The sequence below is a fragment of the Alexandromys fortis genome, unplaced genomic scaffold (genome assembly GCF_014885135.2).
Source record: "Alexandromys fortis isolate MF-2015 unplaced genomic scaffold, M_Fortis_MF-2015_v1.1 scaffold_108, whole genome shotgun sequence".
NCBI classification, from domain to species: Eukaryota; Metazoa; Chordata; class Mammalia; order Rodentia; family Cricetidae; genus Alexandromys; species Alexandromys fortis.
The window spans coordinates 4912939-4935450 of NW_026067994.1; the positions used below are offsets into that span (position 1 = coordinate 4912939).

Genomic DNA, 22512 nt, shown 5'->3' on the forward strand with positions numbered 1-22512 from the left:
CTCAAGAACAATGGCAATGGGTTTTTGATCCTACTGCACGTACTGGCTTTGTGGGAGCCTAGGCAGTTTGGATGCTCACCTTACTAGACCTGGATGGAGGTGGGTGGTCCTTGGACTTCCCACAGGGCAGGGAACCCTGATTGCTCTTTGGGCTGATGAGGGAGGGGGACTTGATTGGGGGAGGGGAAGGGAAAGGTGAGGCGGCAGTGGGGAAGAGACAGAAATCTTTAATAAATTAAAAAATAAAAAGCCCCACAGTGGCCCAAGCAAATGCTACAGCTCTGCATTGCTACCCCACCTCCTGCACATCCTAGCACACACCCTCTTGTTCAGGACCGCAGACAGCTGTGTCAGGGTTGTATTAAGCTGGGAAGGGCAAAAGGGGAGTGGCTGGAACTTCCACTAGGAGTCTACAGATACCCTCCTCCCTTTCCACTGGAGACAATTATCCAGATCGCCTATGGATAATCACAACTACTCTGATGTCAAGATAGCAGACTGGGTCACGTCACGCCTGCAGAACAGACTTCCACAACTCCCCTGCCACGGTGGGCCAATGATATGGTCATCTATTTAGGAAACAAATGGGAAGGACCGAAAGATCTGACCCAGGCAAACCGGTACCCGTCAAGAAGGGATAACACGGGGTGAGCAGGTGTCAGATAGCAGTTAGGATTATCCTGCAATTGCCTTGGCTGGTTATGAGGACTAGGACCCATCTTAGGGCTGGAGCTTGGATGTAGGGACAACAAGGGCCAGTGGGCATGAAAACGGAACTTCCAAGTTTGTGATTTAGCTGGTGCAATTGGCTGGCTTTTGGAATCTCGACTTCATTTGGACAACTAACGAGGTCTGCATGTGAACCACCTAGTTGAACAATATGATCACAAATTTTAAGAAAACAAAATTAGTCTGAATAAAGAGATTGGCTGTATAAAAACCTCCTGGAAATGGAAATAGTTAAGTCCAGGAAGACTTGGCAGGATTAGGGTGACAGATGGAGAAAACAGAAGCGACAGCATCAGGAGAGGCCTACTACTAGCTTTTTAGGTTGCTGCTGTTTTGTTTTGTTCTTGCGACACTCCCTTTGTAGCCCATACCGATGGGTCTTGAACGCCTGTCAATCCTCCAACTCGGCCTCCCGCACGCTAGAACGGTTTAGCTCTCTTTTAAACAGTTCATCGTTTGGACTGAGATCCCACGTACGTGTGACAGGCCACCACCCGGGCGAGACTGTCACAATCCTGGGACTCACGGTCACTGCAGAGACTCAGCCTCCCCTTCCCCCACCGCCACCCGGACCGGGCCGCGGGCTGAGACACCTCAGGCACTGCAAAGCACCCCAAGCCCTGAATGCAGGACTCGCGCCTGCGAGTCTGATCTCACCGAGGCTGAGATCCAGCGGACACCAAGGCTGCAGATCTCTCCCGAGGTCCTGGAGCGCCATCGTGACCATGGAAGTACCGGCTCGCATCTGCTCCCGCGCGCGCTCCGAGACGTTTCTGCGGACCAGTCACAGCGTTCCGGATTTACAATCGACCAATCGCCGCGCCGGGTCGCGTTCGTAACAGAAGCCAATGGTCTGGGCCGTCCACGGCGTGCGCAAAAATGGGTGGGGCAGGACTGGAAGCCAAACATGGCTCGTGGAGACTTTCCCTTAGCGTTCCAGTGCAAGGTGGCAGGCAGAACACCAATAGCGTTTTTTGTTACCGTATTGCCCTTCTTACACGGCAGGAAACCTAGAGGCCTGTGGAGATAGGGCACTTCCTGTAATAGCAGTCACCTTTGCCCCTGCCGAGTGACACTTGGCGTCTGTGTCAAACGTACCTCACCCGTCAGACAGCACGCAAACGTTGTTCATATTCAAATGTGAAGAGTATCCCGGCGTTTATAGGGCTAAGAAATGAAGAAAATGCAACCAAAGGTATTACAAGGACGCACCTGCAGTGCTAGGATTTTACGGAAAATCTGGGCCCGAAGTGCTACTGGAAAGAGGCCAGGGCCGCCATCTTCATTAAGGGAGAGACCAGCCGCCCTTTGGCGCTGCACAGGCGCAGATGAGCGCACCTCCTGGTGGCCTGGGAGGCGGGGGAGTTAGGAGGGTGAGGAGGAGACGTGCGCCTGCGCGTGGCATCTCCTTCGCATCCGGGCCGGAGTTCTCCTGCCCCCTCCCCCGCCCGGCGCCGCCGTAGCACTTCGGTGCGTTGCACCGCAGGAGTCTAGGCAGTTCGGTGCGCGGCTGAGCGCTGGACCCCACCCGGTGGGCGACGGAACGCGTGCTTGCGCCTGTGCTCCTGTGTTCCTGGGCCCTCGCCGCTGCACCGTCGGGAATTGGGGAGGTACGGTGCGTGGCCTCTGGGTGCATCGCTGCTTCGGGCGCCGCAGCCCGCAACCGCCTGCCTTCCTCGGCCCTGCCCCTCCCCAGGGGCGCAGGCCGTCGGTGACCGCCCACCGCCCCTCTCAACCGTGCAGGGGGCTGCGGTGCGGCGTCCTGCGCGTTCCCGCAGCCGGCCCTCCGGCCTGCCTTCCCCGCAGGCAGCCCGCACCTTGGAGGGAGGGAGCAGTCTGTGCCGGCACCGGCACGGTCAGGCGGGGAGATGAGCTTCTTCGGCTTCGGGCAGAGCGTGGAGGTGGAAATCTTGCTGAATGATGCGGAAAGTAGGAAGAGAGCAGAGCACAAGACAGAAGACGGGAAGAAGGAGAAATATTTCCTCTTCTACGATGGGGAGACCGTCTCGGGGAAGGTGAGCTTATCTCTGAAGAACCCCAACAAGCGACTAGAGCACCAGGGCATCAAGATCGAGTTCATTGGGCAGATCGGTGAGTCGTTTCCCTGGGATCTCCCCATGCCCGCGACGTCAGTCCGCGTCTGGAGTCAGTCGGGTGTGGGACGGGCGGGGAGCGGAGGTTTTTCAGGGCCCAACTCCAGCGAGGCCTATGACAGGCTCTTGTCAACTGCAGTCTGAAGCCTGGGGTTCACCCACGAGTCCCGCCCGTGGGCGACTCCCCCATGCCTTCATTACCTTCTTCCAGGCCAAAAGTGACAGCGTGCTGCTGGGGAGGTGGGGTCAGCCAGCCTAGGAATGGTAGGGAGCCCCCTGCTGTACGGTTGGGTGCTCACCTGGTACCTGGTTACCCCCATTGTCTCCGCAGTATCCTCTCAGCTTTGCTTCTTGCACCCAGAATTTCATAGTGAGGTGCTTAGGCGGGATCCTGCAGGTGGGTTTGACAGCTACAGCTGTCAGATCCAATCCAAAGTTAAGCGGTGACCCCACCCATCCACATATGTGTATGTATATGTAATATATATGTACTTATATAGATATGGTGTGGTAGACAGGGTGCATAAAGGCTGTCTCACCTCCACTTTGAACTACCTTTCATGTGTATGTTTTGAATACCTTCAGCCCGCCTCATTCTGAATGCATATGTTTCTCAGACTTCTTCATCAGAATGTTTGTTTTCAGTTGTCTGATTTTTCTCCTTAAAGTGAAAGAAGTGATATTTGCAAAGACTACCATTAAATGATCAAAAGTTTGCAGTGCTCAATAATCATCTTCAAACTATGGTTGATAATTTTACTAGAATTAGACAAGGGAAAGTAGTAACAAAAATTCTGGGGAGTCAGCTGGTACATGCCTTTAATAGCAGAACTTGGGAGGCAGAGACAGGTAGATCTCTGTGAGTTGACGGCAGTCTGGCCAACAGAGTGATTCCAGGCCAGCTACTGTTGTGTAGTGAGTGAAAACCTGTCTCAAATTAAAACAAAACCCCACAAAGATTTGGGAGGCTGCCCATCATCGTGACTGGGTTGTCACCAGTTCTAAGTATTAGGAGCCTTTCGTGTTAGCAAGTTGCTTGGGTATTTCTAAAATAAAATATTTGTGTTATGAGGACATGAGTAGCTTATGTCCTGTAGATGGCGACCACCTGTCCGAAAAAGCCCTACTCTGTTCTCCATACTGCACATATGGACACCGATTTCAGAAGACTTTCTTGGGAAAGCGTATTAGATTCACATGCTAAGAGTTCTCCCTTTTACAGAGTCAGGGAGGCCTGGGAAAAGGAGTCCTGGTAGCCAGATTTTGTAACCCACTGTTTGGTCTTAAGCATCTGGTATTTAAAATCCCCCTAAAGACTGACTGATCATAAAGGACCCTGTTGGGTTGTTTTAAAGCCAGGATGTGAAAGATCTATTTGTTGTGCCAGAAAAAAAGACTGGACTGTGAATTTTACACGCATTGCCCTCCTGCTTTTGGCTGGGATGGGAGGACAGGTGCACTGTTGATTGACATCTGGAGCCTGATCATTGTTGCGGGCTCTTATCTGTATCTTCAGCCTTTCCTGTACTAGAAACCAGTGGCATTCCCTACTTAGCACTCATAAAGCCATGAGCTCTTGTTCCCATGCTGGATAAAATCACCCTAGTAAAGAATCACAGGTTGGATTAGATAAACCCAAAGCATTTTATGTTAAACATAACATATGAAATAGTCAATACTTGCCTACTGAGAATTGGTATTTTAGTTAGGAGTTTTAAAGTTACTACATTAGCTCTCTAATACCAGTATAAACAACAAGTATACTTTAATCTTTGTCTATACCATCACGCCCTGATTGTGAATAACTTAGCATGTCCCCTGCTTCACATAGTATGAAATGAGCCATTCCAGAAGGAATGCATGGTGTCAAGAACTCATTCTCTTTCATTTAAATGCAAGGTAACCAAGGGAGCTGTTTGTTGTAATTGCCCAACCTTTTCTCTTGCCTAACTCCTTTCTTTCCAAGACTGTAACCTTACTGAATTTTCTTAAAACCTTTTATTACTTCTTGGGATAATTTTCCCTAGGCCCTTGGCACTCTGACCTGATCAGGCCTCAGCTTTGTCAGCTGTAAATTACAGTATAATAAAGTCACCTGGTTATTATGATGTGATATTGGGGGACCATGTCTTATGTCTCAGAGAGTTTCTTTATAAAGATAAGAGTAGCCAATGCAGCGATAGTTTCATTTCACAAACTGAGTTACAGCCTCTGATTCAGTCTCCCCTAGACCTTGTATAGTCTTCCCAGTTAGATTGCCGTAAGGACTTTTACAGAGTATGTTTCAGCTCTTTGCCTTAAAGCTTCTGTGTGTGCCACATGGGCTTTCACACAGGTAGCAGTGGGTGTGGTGTCTAAAGGGTATAGTTCATGTTCATTCCCATTCATTATCCATGCTTACATGAGAGAATGGTAGTAGGTTAAAACAGAATTATAAGCAGTAAGTTTATTGTTTGGACTTGAGGTCTATTTCTTGATCAAGGAGAAGACATCAGAGAAACCTTTCTAACCAGACATGATGGCATATACTTATAATCCCAGGACTCCGAAGGCTAAGCCAGGAAGATCTCAGAGTTCAAGGCCATCTGGTTACATAGCAAGACCCTGTCTCAAAACAAAGTAATAAAAGAACAGCCTTTCTAAATATGTTTGGTATAAAAGTTTCTCTTCCCATGCCCCGCCCCCGTTTCTAAAATTAGTTGATATTAAAGATACACCAGCTTATTCAGAGGCACAACATACTTTCCGTAGGCTTCCTATTTCTTTATTATCTTTGTGACTTGCTGAAAGATTCAAGGCGTGGCATATTGTGTCGTACATCTAAGACAGTTATTACGAGTGACTTCAGGGCAGCAGAGCGAGGAGAGTGGGTAACTTTGTTGAAGTTGTGGTTCTGTGGTTTTCTCCTTCATTGCATTCTTTGACTATGTATCAAGTAGGCGGAATGCCTGTCAGATTATAAGGTCAGGCTATATGGGTAATCGTAGTCACAGCCAAGAGAGCGACTTAGCATCGCTGAGTTGTGTCTTTCTTCCTGACGAAGCAGGTTGCTTGTGTGTTGGGGTCTTGGAGGAGCTGGAGCTATTGTCCCTGTCGCAGTCTATAACCGATTCTGGCAGTCTCTTCTGTGCCCTTCTTATCATCTATCCAGGGTGAATAGGCATTTCTCATACTGCTGATCCCTTCAAAGTGTGTTTTTGTTTTTACCAACTCCTAGAAGCCTATTTATTTTCTTCCTGGAGTTAGTCTCAGCCTGCCTTTCCAGATCCCATCTCTCGTTCACTCCGCCCTCACTGATGGTAGCTCCTTCAGATAGCCTCTTCTCGTCAGGCATGCTGCTGCACACCTGTCAGTCCGGCACCTGGAAGACAAAAGCAGGGAGGGCTACACAGTGAGACCCTACCTTTAAAAATGAAGTAAATGGGGACTGGAGAGGTAGCTCAGTGGTTAAGAGCACTGACTGCTTTTCCAGAGGTCCTGAGTTCAATTCGCAGTATCCACATATCAGCTCACAACCATCTTCCCCTTATATTCTAACTTTTTTTTTTTCCTGAAAAGTATGTCCTACCAAAATTGTACTTTTCCTTCAAAGGCCTACCTAATCACTTCCTCTACTAAAAGCTACAGGAATACCTGTTTTTAAGTAGGTTGTGACTTTGTTATTTTATTTTGTTATTTCAGTTGTCTGACTTCTTGCCCCAAATGCCAGAGACTGTCTTAAGCCCATCATTAGCCCAGTGATTAATATCTAGTCTCAATGGCTACCTCATAAAGTGCTCAGTAAATGTTTGCTAACTGGATAATACTGGTTCAGATCTAAGGACTTACAGAAACCATTTTCTGAAATTTTTTTTCATCCTCTGTAGAAGCCAGAAACAAACATAGGGCCGCACCTATGCCAGGCAAGTATCTCACAATCTGAGCTAATTCCTGACCCCTGGAAGGTCTAGATCAAGCAGCTGGGTCTCCTGCACATGCTCAATAGCTAGCTAGGTGTTCCTCTCAGTTAGAGAACTTAAGTGGCATCTGACCATCATGCATCTAGTGGATCAGCATCTTCCTGAAGGATCTAGGCTGTGAAAACAGTAAGTCTGATGCCAGTTCACTTGGTTTTGCTTTTTTTTTTTTTTAAATAATATTCCTATACATTGAAATGACCTCTCTCTGTTTGAGAAGAGTTTGCCAGACCTTTGGCTCTCTGAGTCCTATAGCAACTGCTCTGATGTTACAGTTTGACGATTGTTGCAAGAGAGTAATAAGTTCTTAGTTCTTCAATTAGTGCCATATGTTTTTGTTATCCTCAAGTTTCTCATCTGCTTTGTTAGCCCCCCCCCGCCCACCCCACCCCCCATACCTAGCATGATTCTTCTCATGGCATGGTCTCTGCTGGAACGATGCCAATAAATGTGTGACTGGAGAAGTTTCCTTCCAGGTTAGACCGGTGGGTTAGCAAGATGCAGTAGTATACAAAGAGCACCGAGGGCACTGCTGCGTAGTTAGAGAAGAAAAGACCGTTTTTTCCTGCTGAAATCCTTTGGGAAATACTGGTAGAGGATGTTAGCCAGACTTGGGAACCTTGCAGGCTAATGGGGTTAAATGAGCCAAATATAATCAGAAGGTCAAACTTGCAGAGATGGGCAGACAGAAATATCCTTATACCCCAGAGCCAAATGCATACTTTTTATAAAGTTTTTAATGAGCTCATCAGTACCAATAAGCCTGTGCTTTTAGAAACTCCAGAGACTTTTTTTTAAAAACTCATTTACTCTTGAAATACCAAGTGAAAAAGCAGACTTACCAAGTTTTCAGCAGGGCTTAGATTTGCACAGAGCAGAGCTGCATATGAGTAACCTTGAAGTGTAATTGTTCCTATGGGTCTGCCAGGGGCAGAAGCCATAGCAAGCAAGGATCGTCATCTCCTGGACAGCAAAAGGGCTAGGAAATTCAGAGGAGAGGAGGCTCTTGCTTTGTATCTCTCCCCAGTCCAATGTGAAGCCTAGACTCCGTGTGGTGCTGGTCCAGCAGCAGATCCCAGGGTGACTCAAAGGCTTAGCCTATGATGTAAAGTTGGCTCAATTTCCCTCTACATTGGTGACCTCCCTTTTTGGCCGTTGGTGGCACGAAAACATCCTGAGTGCAAAAATTAGTTCCTCCTTTTGATCAAAGAAGGAAACTAATGACAGAAGTTGCTTGGAAAAAAAGAGTGGGGTGAGGGGTTCAGTTTCTACTTCTAGCCTGAAGGGCTATTGTGTTTGGTTGGGATAGAAGAGGGGCTGTTTTTATAGTCTCTATAGCACCTGGGCCTCTTGTTAGAACACTTGGATTTTCTGCCTCAATTTATTCAAGAACCTTTCTGGCAAATAACAGTGTAAAACAACTATTTCTGCCCCTTTGGCCACAGTGTTTGCAGAAGGGTTCCAAGTTGCTTATAAAATTTTAAATCAGAGCCAGGCAGTGGTGGCACACACCTTTAATCCCAGCACTCGGGAGGCAGAGGCAGGCGGATCTCTGTGAGTTCGAGGCCTGCCTGGTCTACAAGAGCTAGTTCCAGGACAGGAACCAAAAAAGCTATGGAGAAACCCTGTCTCGAAAATTCAAAAAAAAAAATATTTTTAAATCAGAAAGACCATTCCAAGCTAGATGTGGTAGCTGGTGTACCTATAATCCTAGCACTAGAGAGGATGAATCAGGAGAATGACCATGAATTTAAGGCCAGCCTGTGATATGTAGCAAGACCCATCTTAACAAAACAACAGAGGACCATCCTAGCCCTCCTTGGACCCACTCTGTTCTCCCATGGCATTTCATGTAGGCACTGATACTGTGTCACGGGAAGAAAAGCACTGGGGAGAATGTGATGCCCTGCGGAAAAGGACTTGTACCCAGGTCCCCTGCTGGGCCAGGCAGTGCCCTTCTGCAGCGTTGCTAGGATCCTCAAATCCTGGCAGCTGGAGCCCACTCTGAACCCTCTCTCTTTTGTTTATTTCTCATGTTGGGCTGCGTGATCATTGCTTTTGTGTTTTTTTCCTTCTCTCTTTCCGCTTTCCTCTTGATGCTACAATTTTCCTTAGACAGTTCACGGATATTGGGGCCTTGTGCTTCTTATTTGAATTCATTGGCGCTGGAGCCAAAATCCAGTGCTTGGGAACTGAGGTATAATGTTCCTAAGTTAGGGGTTCAGTTCTCACATGAGCCAGCACCATCTACCGGGTTAGGTCACAAGATTGAGTGGAGGATTGATTCCCTATTGGTGAGGAGGGCAGCTCAGCCCTGCGCTGCACGTTCTGCGTGTTCTTGCTTTCCTGGGGGCATCGTTACAGAGTTGGTATCTCTCTCCCACATCATCTGGAACTGCCATCTCCCTTTCCTGGATTTGTAGACTATCACTCACTACCCATCAGGCCACCACTGCTGAGATTGCTTAGTATTGGGAAGAGGAAGTAGATTATTTGTAATAGAAGACTTAATGCCTTTATTATCTTTCTTATCTAGTACTCAAAGCAGAGGCCAGTGGATCTCTGTGACTTCAAGGCCTGCCTGGTCTCCATAGCAAGTTCCAGGACAGCCAGGGCTACATTGTCTCAAAAACCAAACCAAAATAAACAAAGAAATTGATCAAACTGTACCGAGGTAGGAAATAAGCCACATTTATTAGCCACAGGATACACTGTAAATTTGTATGAAAATAGCATTACTAGAATGGAATTCTCTGTACTATATCACTTTCATGAATTGGATAGATGCTTTTGGAGTTTTGTTTGCTTGTCTGTTTAGTTTTGGTTTGTTTCTTCTTCTTTTTTCTTTCTTTTCCTTTTAATGCTGGTGTCAAATCCAGGGCCATCTCATGCATGCTAGATAAGTACTCAACCACTGTTAATACCCCCAGCTCAAGTCGGGTATATCTTACAACAGCCTGCTGTGCTTCCAAATGTCCCAGAGCTAAGGAAAAGCTGCCCGTGGGATGAACAGGGAAAGCCAGTGGAGTGTTGGGGGGAAAATTTGCATTCAGGTTAAAATTAATAGCTGAGATTGTTTCTCTTTGTCTGGAGATGGTTTTATCCCCTGGGCCAGGACTGAAGATTGCATTGACACTGGAGAGGCAGGATTTCTGGTTTCTTGTTCTCAATAAAGTTTTGGTCCCATTCCAGGCTTCAGATCTTACGCTGTTGGAGCAAGAGCACCTATACTCACTGCTGGGAGTGATCTAGTCACTCCAGAGAGAGACAGATGATGCTCTAGAGATGCTGAGAACTAGGACCAGGCCAAAGGGGCAGTAGACTCATCTCTCAAACAGCTGTTCCATATTCCCAGTTCATCTCCCTCCTATGGGTTGCAGCCTAGCACAGTGCTTGAAGTCAAGAATATTTGAGAGAAGCCAGGGGGTGGTGGCGCACGCCTTTAATCCCAGCACTTGGGAGGCAGAGGCAGGTGGGTCTCTGTGAGTTCAAGGCCAGCCTGGTCTATAAGAGCTAGTTCCAGGGCAGGCTCCAAAGCTACAGAGAAAAACAACAACAACAAAGAATATTTGAGAGATGAGGCTTGAGCTAGCATTTGGTCATCATCACAGGCAGAGCTAAGAGCTGACATCTTGGGGCCAGGAAGCTGGAGCTATGGGTCTCATCTTAAAGCTCCTTCAGTCCAAAGGAGTAAAGAAGACCATGGATATCTCAAAACTTAATCCTTAAATTGCAAAATACAAAGTCATCAAATAATCATGGGTCTGGTGATAACATGAACTTTTCATGGTGAAACGCCAGGTGGGTATGAGCGCACATCTATAGTCCCAGGATTTGGGAGCCAGAAGGATTGCCATGAGTTTGAGGCTAGCCTCTGCTACCTAATGAATTCTGGACCAGGCTGAACTATAGAACAAGAAGCCTGACCTATCCATCTTGCAGGATTATCGAAGGAAGATATAATAAAGTAGCCATAAATTTCCTGCAAAAGTCAAGAATATTGGAAAGGTGCTCTCTCTCTCTCTCTCTCTCTCTTTTTTTATATCAAGTCTCTTCATACATGCTGAAAACTGCTCACCGAATCTATTCTAACCATCTTAGAATCCCCTTACCCTTTATAGGCGCACAGACCGTAGATTGCTAACAGAAGCAATGGCCTGGAGACCACATTGGCTTTTATTTGCTTTTTTAAGGTTTCTTTATTTTATGTATATGAGTGTTTTGCCTATGTGTGTGTCTGTGTCTCTCTGTGTGTGTGTGTGTGTGTGTGTGTGTGTGTGCCATGTGCATGCCTGGTGCCCATGGAGGTTAGAAGAAGGCACTGGATCCCCTGGAACTGGAGTTACATGTGGTTGTATGCTACCGTGTAGGTGTTGAGAATTGAACCCAACTCCTCTGCAAGAGCAACAAAGTGCTCTTAACTGCTCAGTTATCTCCATCACACTGGCCTTGTGTGTGTGTGTGTGTGTGTGTCATAAATTCTTACTGTGTGACTGGGAAGAGTCAGCTAGGCATGGTGATGCACACCTATTTTTCTAGCTATTTGAGACTGTGGTAGAAGAATTATTTATGCCCAAGAACTAGTGGCCAATCTAGGTAACATAGTAAGACCCTGTCTCAAACAAACAAACCAGAAAGGACATGTCTTTGGAAAGGCATGTGTCTGGGAAAATCAATGGAGAGGCTGGGGTCAGGGAAGGAGAAGAAGCCCTAAAACAAGGCCAAAAGTCTCGAAAAGACTGATCCCTCCGACCTGTGATGCCCTCACTAGGTTCAGTGTAGTCAAGTAGGCTAGAGTAAGCTTTGTTCTCTTTCCAGAACTCTACTATGACCGTGGGAACCACCATGAGTTTGTGTCCTTGGTGAAGGACTTGGCTCGGCCGGGAGAGATCACCCAATCACAAGCCTTCGACTTTGAGTTTACTCACGTGGAAAAGCCGTATGAGTCCTACACAGGGCAGAATGTGAAGCTACGGTAAGTGGTCTCTGATGTTTTTGTCGTAGTCCTGAACCTGCCCCACCAGGACAGGGCCTGGGGCTTCGTGGGTGCTAAGAAGGAAGAGGACTGCAAGCACCAGGGTGCTAGTAAATGTCACCATTGCACATCCTGGAAGAAAGCCTTCTGATTGGACGGCCTGGGCCATCTGTCACCACATTGGCAGCTTCACTGCTGTCACAGAGTCCCCTCCTGACCAGGGGCCTCAAAGAGTGCAGGAAAATGATTAGGAAGCAAAGGGATTTTAATATGGATTGCCCTTGTTTCTTAGGTAATTCATCTAATTGTAAGTTTATATAATATCAACGATAGCCATTTAACAATCATTTCTTAAACTTCTGGAAAATTCAGTAATTGGCTTTCATAACGGAGGTGGCCCCAGATAGACACCTCAGCTTGGCTTCCGGAGTTGCTGACCCCTTCCTCATTCAGCTCTGCCGTACAACATCACATCATTTTGGACTCTGTAACTTAAAGCTTTGTCTTTCAAAAATGGATACTAGTTTAGGGTTCTAATTCTAGGTCTCTCCTCTCTATCTTTTGGAAGAGATAAGAAAACAATGCAGGAGCGGAACACAGTCTTTAAAAACTGGACACAAGCATTTGGCTTCGGGCACAGTATTGCCTAGCATATACAGGGGTCTTGGACCCATCCCAGGGATCACAAACAAAGAGATGAATGGGCACAGACATACATACCTGAGGATATTCTTACTACTACCGTCTGGGAAACTCTGAGGAAGGAAACTGATGCCTGGGTCTCTGAGGTTAAAAAAAAAATCACAGCAGCTCTAGATTCTTAGATGCAAACCTTAGATTATGGGACATCGCTGGGATAAAGCAGAATGTCCTGTCACTCCAGAGGATCAGAGGATCCCAAGTCTTGATCCCATCTCACAGGATCTGCTTGTTTCTATCCCCTACAGGCCGGGGCTTAGGATGGTGAGGATTACAGCTAGAACATCTCCCTCTCTTTCTCGTGGTTCCTTCCCTCCATCAGAACACTTGTTCATAGACTCTTGAAATATTTGCATCTAAATCCCTGCTAAAGACAGTGATTTGTCTTATCACTCTGGAGAAAACACCAGTGAGGATTATCTAGCAATCACTTAGCTTGGCTATGGGAATTGTTAAAAAAAAAATTATTGATACAGGTCTTGTTATATAGCCTAGACTGACCTCAAACTCTCAATCCTTCTGCCTCAACCTCCTAAGTGGTGGGATTACACATGTGTGCCACCATGCTTGGTAATTCCCACCCCATAGTCCAGTGGATTTGCCTTAGTGGTTTTTGTTTGTTTGGTTTTTGGTTTTTCAAGACAGGATTTCTCTGTAGCTTTTGCCTTAGTGTTTTTATGTCAAGAAGAAAGGTATTGAAAACAGCAGGGTGGCTCCTCAAAGATAAATGAATAGAGGGCTGAACACATAACTCTGTGTAAAGCAGAAAGGCACATACTTGAAGACTTTGCAAGGTACTGGGCTCAGTCCCCAGCAACACACACACATTTAAACAGAGTCACTGTGTGATCCAACAATTCCACTTAAGTTGTAGATCTGGAATATTTGGACACAGAGTCTGGAACAGATAATCTAACACCTGTGACCACAGCAGTATTCACACGATTATAAAAAGAGAAAGCAGCCAGTCATGGTGGCACATGCCTTTAATCCTACCATGAGAGGAAACCACAGGTGATCTCTGTGAGTTCTGGGCTGGGCTGGGCAAGACTAATAGTGAAGACCCCCCGCCCCCCATACAATCAGTCAGGCATGGTGATGCTTGCATTTGAAAAACTGCAAAACAAAGGCAGATGGATCTTTGTGTTTGAGACCAGCCTGGTATACTTAGCAAGTTGTAGGTCACCCAGAGTTACATAGTGAAACCCTGTCTCAAAAAACCCAACAACAGCCGGGCGATGGCGCGCACGCCTTTAATCCCAGCACTTGGGAGGCAGAGGCAGGCGGATCTCTGTGAGTTCGAGACCAGCCTGGTCTACAAGAGCTAGTTCCAGGACAGGCTCCAAAGCCACAGAGAAACCCTGTCTCGAAAAACCAAAAAAAAAAAAAAAAAAAAGAAAAAAAACCCAACAACAGCAAAACATACTGCCGGAAGTTTTCAGTCCTCTCCCCCCCCCCCCAGTTGTGAAGGGAAAGGCAATTTTTCTTTTTCGGGGTAGGGTGGGTTGCTAGTGAAGGAAGTCTGTGAAGGGCAGGGACGTATTTAGGCCCTAAATAAAAACAGTAAAAAGCAGAAAAGAATTATAAACCTTGACTTGAAAATCTTCATTAGAATAAAACCATTCTTCCACAGATAGTGGAATGGATTTAAGACCTGAGCAATTAGAAAGGGGTTAGTTAGGGACAAATGTCTTGTGCGGCTGTGATGGAAGTTACTGAGGGAAATATAAGGACTGCTTAGAAGCGGTCGGTGCCACAGAGCTGGTCGCCTGTAGCCTGTAGCTGATGTGGCCAGCATGTCTGTTAATTTTCTGGAATGTTTAACGGGTACTTGGGTTATCAGAGGATTACTCAGAAGAAATCATAGCTAAGGGTAGTTTTCTTCTCTTGTGGGTGTTAGCGTAGTTTTACAGCAGGAAACTGGGATTTTGCTGGACCGTGCCGAGTGGCTGTTAGACCCTTAGGGTCCACTTATGTATCTTCTTCCAGACCCGTGCCCTGCCGTGCAGCTGCCGCCGCCAGTTAAGCTACTGATTTCGGTGCTGCTTTGCTGTATTATTACATGTTGGTTTGTTCTTGGGGTCTCTTTGTTCTCATAAAGCTGGATTGTAGTTTCTGAATTACCCTTTGCCAGTCTTGATTTTCCTGTTTGTTTGTTCATCTCCCTCCAGATTGTGAGCCCCTCTTGAGAGTGTATTGTCCTTATCCTCTGCCTAGCACAGGGTTGGCTAAGAAAGACTGCGGAAATGAAGACTTGGTTTGATTTCTCCGTTTCCTATTCCTCACTTGTATTTATCAGATACTATTTAGTGGACAGGCATATAAATATAAGTGTATAGGCCAGATATCTATGCTCAAATAGCCAGGAGGTAGGCAAGGAAACAAACCTTCCTCACAGATGGTAGATAGTGGTAGGGCCGTTGGTGTAGAAGGCAGAGAAATCACTTCTGCTAAGACAAGGTTCTTAATTCATTGTCATGAGCTCCCAAGAGGGTTTTAAAGGAAGGCTCTGCTCTTCCTCAATGGTAACTGCAGAAGTCTGTGTATAGGTGCCTGGGTATACTTTTTCTGAGAAAAGGACCCATAAATTCTCAAAGGGATAGTAAGCCTCGGAGGGTTAAACATTACTGTAGGGCTCTCCCAGGGCTGTGTAGCATCTAAAGACTGGAAGTATTCACTTAGGATGGCTCCTTCTCTTAACAGCTATTTCCTCCGAGCAACCATCAGCCGCCGCCTCAATGATGTCGTCAAAGAGATGGACATTGTAGTTCACACCCTTAGCACGTACCCCGAGCTGAACTCATCCATCAAGATGGAAGTTGGGATCGAGGACTGCCTGCACATTGAATTTGAGTATAACAAATCCAAGTGAGTATCCTGAGCCCCAAGCTCATGTGGTAATCATTTATGGAGGTAAAGAGAGATCTTGTTGAGTGTGTACTGACTGACAGCCTTATGACTCCACAGCTTCATGGTGACAAAGTGCAGGGGGAGACTATGAGAGTAATACAGTAGACATATGTGCTAGGCTAGTTATAGGTAGACAGGCGAGGAAATGGAATCTTTATTGTTGTTGAACAATATTAAATTATTTAAGGTCACATATTTAAACATTAAGGTGCCTTTTAAAGTCAAGCTTAGCTAGCTTTTAGGTTGTTTGTTTTGGATCCTAGGTAAAGCTGCTTCCTTCCATGCGTGAGAATAATTGTAGAACACAATGCCACTATCATTTGTTTCCTCCCTGCCTTAGAAATCAAAGTGAGGAAGCCATGTACCGGCAATGGGCTGCTTCCTCCCTGAACCAAAATGAGTTACAGGGCAAATACCTGATGCTTTGTTTTTTTTTTTTTTTTTTTTTTTTTTTGGTTTCTCAAGACAGGGTTTCTCGGTCCTGGAATTCACACTGTAGACCAGGTTGGTCTCACTCGAACTCACAGAGATCTACCTGCCTCTGCCTCCTGAGTGCTGGGATTAATGGCGTGCACCATCACCACCCGGCACCTGATGCATTTTTCTGAAGGTCTTAAAATAACCTTACCTGGCTAGTGGGGAAGCTGCGTTTTCAATTGTTTACTCTGAGATCATCACAGTGTTTAATTGCTTACAAGCCACAGAACTGTCTGCAGTCTTGTATCTTTCTTTTGAATATAGTCTATTCCTGAAAGTATCTGGATCATCTACTCATGTCTTTGATTACCTTTTTTACTGTAGTCGCCGTCCCTCAGGCCCACTGCCAAGCAGAGACTAGGAATTGAGGAGAGACGATTTGCCTACAGAGGGCTTAGGAAGAGAGGTGAGGTAACTCAACTATGTGGACCGGGCTGGCCTCATACGAGTGATCCTATTTCTACTTCATAAGTGCTGAGATTACAGGCATGTGTCGCTGTGTCTAATGGGGCCAGTTTTTAAACTAGGAACATACTTGATTATGAGAACCAACTTACTTGTTCTTCTGCTCCCTGAATTGGAACCTAGTGATGCCCCCTTACCCAATAAAATGACCACTGTAACCTAGAACCTCCTTGGCCTGGCCCACCTGTTGGACAGGTGCTAGGAAGGAGCTTCTTCTTGCCTCACTCCCCCCCCCCCCCCCCAGTCTTCTTACTCATTGTGGTCCTTTCCACTAACCCCTCTCCACCCCTCTGAAGGCAGCAACCACCAGGGGTGCTACCACAGAGCCTGAAGCGGGCACTAGTCATCAGCTCTTGGAATAAAAAGTGTTTTAGAGTAGGTTACATGCAGGCAGGAATAGACGCCTAGTCTTCCCCTCTGCTTGTACAACAGATTGTACCATATAGGAACATGAAGTATGATTCTTACGTGGTTGCGCCCCTGTGTAAGATTTCATATAATATAGAAAACCTTAGCATCCATGCATGGTCCGTAAGTATCCCTGAGAAATGCTGCAGGTGACCTGCTGCGTCTGCAGGTATGCAGGCTACCCACTCAATGTCTGCAGCTCTCCCAGTAGACTGTAAACAACAGTGTCAGAAACAGTGGGGAGCACTAAGTCTGGGAGCTAGCAATCGCCTGTCTGAACCTTCTCTCATCCAGAGCATGACCTAGTCTCTCTCTTCCAGCTTCTTTTTTTCCCGCCTGCCATGTTAAGGAGACCCAACTCTGACATCTCTGCTAGGGATCACGTGCCATGAGTGTGAGCCTAGGTTTGGAGAGTGTGCTGTCTTTCTAGCACACATGATACAGGGAGGTATATACAGAGACTACCAGCACCATTGGCTGGCCCACAGAGAGAAGAGACAGTGTTAGTGTAGGGTGGTGGTGGCGCACACCTTTAATCTCTGCACTTAGGAGAAAGAGGCAGGCAGATCTCTGTGAGTTGGCGCGGCCATCCTAGTCTACAGAGTGAAACCCTGTCTCGAAAAACTAAAAAAAGAAAGGGGGGGGAGATAAAGAAAAGAAAGAAAGAGTGAGCCATGCAACGTTGCTAAATCCCTAGTAGCTCACAGAGTATCAGCCATGCAGCCTGGGCTGTCTAGCCTGGAGCAGATGGAACTATTCACTGGGAACCGTTAAGGCCCAGTTCCCTACAGACATTGTATGGAGAATAAAGTGGAAAGGCGAAAATTAATTCCTAGGTTTGTGAGACTGGCCTAATACATTAGAAAAACATCCATTAAAACATACTAAAGGTATATCCTGTGGAAATGGAGCTGATAAACAAATATTAATGGTTGAAATAACATGTATCCTCCTTTGAGCAGGATGTAGAAGAGAGGAAGTCACACAGATTCCACTAAAGAACATAGCAGGAAACGGTTCAAATAGCGAGGTTGAGCATAAACACCTCTCACTGACAGTATAACCTATGCTGGCACACGAAGGGGCTAGCTGCCGCACCCATCATCTGTCTCACTTCCTTTTTCTCTTCTTCAGATACCACTTGAAAGATGTCATTGTAGGGAAGATATACTTCCTGCTGGTGAGAATCAAAATCAAGCACATGGAGATAGACATCATCAAACGGGAAACGACAGGCACGGGTCCCAATGTGTACCACGAGAACGACACAATAGCCAAGTATGAGATCATGGACGGGGCTCCAGTCCGAGGTGAGCCTCCTAGCTCAGGGCCACTGCCACGATTTGCTTCCAAGCCACGTGCAGAATTTCAGAATTTGGGAAGGGTTCAAATGATGATACTATTGAAGTAAATTTTTTTTTTTTTTAAAGACAAGGTCTCACTGTGTAACCCAAGCTGGTCTGAAACTCATGGGAGTCCCCAGCACTGAAATGGAAGGGAGGACAAAGCTGAGCCTTTGACTTCAGCCTCCATCCCCAGCCTCAGCCACAACAGCCCCACGTTGACCTTATTTATATATTGATTATACTTAAGATTCTGTCTCAACTGGCCTGCTTGCACACGTGTGTTATCCCACACTTTGGTTGGTAGAGGCAGGAGGATTAGGGTTGAAAGTTATCCAAAAAAAAAAAAAAAGTTTGGAAACTGCTTTAAGATACAGTATGACTGTAATTCCTTTTTCCTCTTGACATTCTGGCATGTTTTCTACAGAGAGAGATCCATCATGTGCTCTAGTCATTGTCACTGCTTAGTTTTAGCTACAGTAAGATGTTTCACTCCAGTTCATTCGCCTGTCATGAAAGCGAACTACTTGCATCGTTGACCCACAGTACAGGCTTCAGACAACACCAGAAACCAATGGACGTGGTCCTGCACAGGGCCTAGGATGAGTGGGCTGGACGTGGTCCTGTACAGGGCCTAGGATGAGCAGGCTGGATGTGGTCCTGCACAGGACCCCTAGGATGAGTGGGCTGGACGAGGTCCTGCACAGGGCCCAGGATGAGTGGGCTGAACATGGTCCTTACAGGGCCCCTAGGATGAGTGGGCTGGGCGTGGTCCCGCACAGGCCCTAGGATGAGTGGGCTGGACGTGGTCCTGTGCAGGCCCTAGGATGAGTGGACTGGAAGTGTCCTGCACAGGACCCCTAGGATGAGTGGGCTGGACGTGGTCCTGTGCAGGCCCTAGGATGAGTGGGCTGGACGTGGTCCTGTGCAGGCCCTAGGATGAGTGGGCCGGACATGGTCCCGTGCAGGACCCCTAGGCCAGCCAGAACTATATAGAGACCATGTTTCAAGTAAATATGGGGGGAAACCCCCACCAATAAGGCACATTGCACACAGCAGTGGTACCTACTAGTTCCCCTGTGCTGTTCAGTCCCTGTTCCTCACTGCCTTCTGCAATGGGAGGGTAATAGACCATTCAGAAGCCACAGACCGGACTGGATCTGGAAAATCACATTTGTTTCAGGGAACTGCTGGGAGCAGGGTGTAATATCTCTAAAGGCAGAGCCTTTGCTTAGTGTTCCTTGCCTTGCCCAGCGGGCACCTGACCCTGCTGCAGGCAGAATGGCGTTAGGCTGTACAACAGTGCCTCCTGTGTCCTTTGACCTCACTTTTGCCTCACCCCTTACAGGTGAGTCCATCCCCATCAGGCTCTTCCTGGCAGGATATGAGCTCACGCCCACCATGCGGGACATAAACAAGAAGTTCTCTGTGCGCTATTACCTCAACTTGGTGCTGATAGATGAGGAGGAACGGCGCTACTTCAAGCAGCAGGTGTGTGCCTCCTCCAGGACCCTGGGTCCCTTTGGGCACAGAGCAGAGAGGTGACCATTCCCACAGAGGGCCGTCTTAACTTTTAAAGCAAAATGCTAAAAAAAAAAAAAAAAAAAAAATAGTCAAGCCTCTATCACTTGTTATTTGACCAAGAGGTAGAAACATAGAATTGCAGGAGACCCAACTGATACCTGGGGTCTGCTTTCTCAGGCCTAACTCCCGCTTTTGTGGCTCCTGCCAGAGCACATCAGTCTTAGGAGCCACCACTTTGGTGAGAGATGAGCCAAGGAGGTCAAGGAGGTTATTCCTGGAGATCCCCTGGGACCAAGGTGGGAACTCCTGAGAAAAGCATCCCTGAGCCTTTCTCAAATACCTTATTGACTTTTTTCCAACCCTGCAGGAGGTGGTGTTGTGGCGGAAGGGTGACATTGTACGGAAGAGCATGTCCCACCAGGCAGCCATTGCCTCACAGCGCTTCGAGGGCACAAGCTCCCTGGGTGAGGTGCGGACCCCTGGCCCACTGTCTGACAACAACAGCAGGCAGTAGGCCCCCGGGGCCAAGAAGCTGCCCGGCTTCCACTGCGGCACCCCCATCTACCAAACACCAGCGACTGGGGGAGGGGGAGGACGGTGTGAGGCTCCACTGACCGTTTCTTGCAACCTTGAAAACAAATCATGTTTTTTACTTAAATTCTTTTCTCTGAAGAACCTAAGGGGCTTGGGTTGGGCAGCAGTGTCCCTGGGATTCTGCAGCCTAGGTAGGGATAGGGAGAGGAACCATTCTGGAATCTGGTCTCTCCCTTGGGAATGAGAGCTGTCAAGGCTATCTCAGGCTGTAAAGCAGAGTTGAGAGCACACATCCTTGGCTCCAGGTTCTCTGGGCTTCCTGAGACAGAAGCTGAGCGCATCCCTGGCATTCACCCGCCAGCAGAGCTCTGGGTAGTCGTGTCTTACACACCCTTCGACGGTTCCTGAGGTAGTGGCAGAAGTTGTTGGGCCTGTCTCATCTAAGTTGAAGAAGACTCAAGATTGGGACGCTACCTCTCTGGGCATCTGGGACGTGGTGCTCTGAAGTTTCCAGTCACCTCTGGCTCCTCACTACTGGGACCAGACACGTTTCTTCTCCATTTTCTATAGCTTGTCAGGAACCACACAGGAGCAGAGCCTAAGGAAGGGTCTGAGCTGACTGTCCTCACTTGTGAGAAATCCGGGTATGGAAAAGTCCTGAGACTGTCATACAGGGATGGCCAGGAGGCTGAACTAGGTCTCCTGGGGGAAACATCAGGCAAGACAACTGTCTGCCTTCACCACATGACTCCACGTGGCAACCCAAGGACTGGGTTGTTCTAGGGAATTATTTTAAGTTACCATAAGCCCTAAGCAGAGGGTCTGTTTCCTTTAGTTTAGATCCTTAGAAGAGGCTGAGATCCATTTGCCTCCCTAAACCTGATTTGTCGTTACTCCTTGTCCTCTACTTGATTTCTGGAATTAAGCTTGGATTCAGACACTTAAAGTTTTGTCCTTGCCTCCTCCACCCCAACCCCTCTCTTTCCACTGTCTACACATTAAGGGAGGAAGGGCCTCTGTAGAAGATTGTCACAACTTCAGAATAATTCTGCTTGCCAAATTATGTCCTTATCTTTACCAGTTCACCGACTCAAGTTTAGGACCACTATTTGGTTTTTGTTTTTGTAATTTAAAAACACAATAGGAAAACGCTGGTGGGTTTTGTTACAGTAGAGAAGAGGCAGTGCTTCCTCCTACTGTGTTAGGGCCTGCCAGTAGTAAAGGGGTTGACTGTCTTCTCTGCCTTTTCTGGGAATGACCAGGAATTATCTTCCATTGGCTGCCCTCCCCGCTACAGAAAGATCAAGTGGAACTGATGTTCAACAAGTACGGTATTTGCTGTGTTCTTGGTAATCTGGGAAGTAAAGGATTTGTTCCTATGTTGTCTTTCAGTTACTGTAGAAAACGGGGTCTTGTCCTCAGAAGTCAGTGCAACCTTAGGCTTTGACAGGGCAGGGCCGATGGGTCAAAGTTCAGATGAAAGGCGCTTGGGGTGACTGGGGGTAGCAGAGCTAAGTAAATTTTTCCCCATGACAGACCCCAAGTTTAGGTGTGACATACAGTCCCCATGGGAAGAGGTTCACTCGCTCAGCTGCCCTTGGGTATCAAAGCTGGGCCCTAGCATATGAAGGAGGCAGGTTCTGTGCTCCTGTCCTTTTCAGGGTGTGAGACTAGACTCTGCTGTGCCTCCTTCTAATAGCTAATTAAAAGTATCTGTCAATTTCTCTGCCTCCCAGCTGACAACACAAATCCATTTTCCAACTTTGCTAACATCTTAAGTCTTTCTTCTGAGAGAACTAGACGGTAGAATATGCTGTTTCTCTCAGGAGCTGTGCGCAAGCCAGGTCTTGCTTTCTTTGACTGCTCCCATTTTCTTTTCTGCCAACTGTGAAAGTGTGGGAGGCTCCTATCCCCATCCCGTGAGGTTCCCAAACCTGGAGTGCATAGGTACTAAACCAAGCAGTGCAACTTGTAATTAAGAAACTGCAGTGTTTACATGTTTCTTAATGTGTTGTCTTTTCAATGGCTGTATTTTAAAAGAACATTTGTTTTAATGGTGTCTCTAATTAAAGGAAGCCCTGTGGCTTTGGAGGCATCGTGCCCATGACCCACCAGATCCTGTGCTGTTTTCCTTACCACCGCCTCATGTCTGACACACTGGGAACGAAGCTTCATGACTTCGACACTTGCCTCCTTTTTCAGTGGATGGTAAACAATAATGAGTACCGTATTAACCACCCATTTCAGGCAAGCATGACTCAGTAAGTCCAGGTCTGGCCACTTACCCAAAAGCATTTATATTTTCAACTTCAAGCCTTAGGTTCGCTGAGTGTTCAAAGACCAAAGGACTCAGTCCTGCACTCTGCTATTTGCTATATAACTTCAGTGGCAGGGGCAGA

At 47.0% G+C, this 22512-nt stretch overlaps 2 protein-coding genes across 4 annotated transcripts in view; one reads left to right on the forward strand and one right to left on the reverse strand.

The window, feature by feature from the left end:
- Ncapd3 (non-SMC condensin II complex subunit D3) overlaps positions 1-2030 on the reverse strand; it is an 82463-nt gene extending 80433 nt beyond the window's left edge. Inside the window, exons 1-2 of one of the 2 annotated variants that reach the window (XM_050160086.1) lie at positions 1828-2030; positions 1387-1747 (exon numbers count right to left, since the gene is read on the reverse strand). In XM_050160086.1, coding sequence (XP_050016043.1) covers positions 1387-1474 — 88 coding nt within the window. In that variant the 5' untranslated portion in view covers positions 1475-1747; positions 1828-2030. Of the gene's footprint in view, positions 1-1386 lie in introns of both variants that reach the window. The other variant, XM_050160085.1, reaches the window with a different exon arrangement.
- A 143-nt stretch (positions 2031-2173) lies between these two features.
- Positions 2174-20549, forward strand: Vps26b (VPS26 retromer complex component B). 2 transcript variants are annotated; one of them, XM_050160089.1, is made up of 7 exons: positions 2174-2820; positions 11597-11753; positions 15156-15320; positions 17847-18022; positions 19404-19546; positions 19947-20048; positions 20419-20549. In XM_050160089.1, exons 1-7 carry the CDS (start codon positions 2598-2600, stop codon positions 20434-20436), a joined length of 984 nt encoding a protein of 327 aa, XP_050016046.1. In that variant the 5' UTR covers positions 2174-2597; the 3' UTR covers positions 20437-20549. The 2 variants fall into 2 exon arrangements, with proteins under 2 accessions (XP_050016046.1, XP_050016045.1); XM_050160088.1 differs by lacking the exon at positions 20419-20549 and having other exon boundaries at positions 2175-2820; positions 19947-20094.
- The last annotated feature ends 1963 nt before the right edge of the window (positions 20550-22512 follow it).

Bases quoted from the DNA above. Each gene is read 5' to 3' on its own strand.
- Vps26b (XM_050160088.1), top strand. From the start codon at position 2,598: ATGAGCTTCTTCGGCTTCGGGCAGAGCGTGGAGGTGGAAATCTTGCTG. The intron at 2,821-11,596 runs GTGAGTCGTTTC...TTCTCTTTCCAG, and splicing joins CGAGTTCATTGGGCAGATCG to AACTCTACTATGACCGTGGG. The intron at 11,754-15,155 runs GTAAGTGGTCTC...TTCTCTTAACAG, and splicing joins GGGCAGAATGTGAAGCTACG to CTATTTCCTCCGAGCAACCA.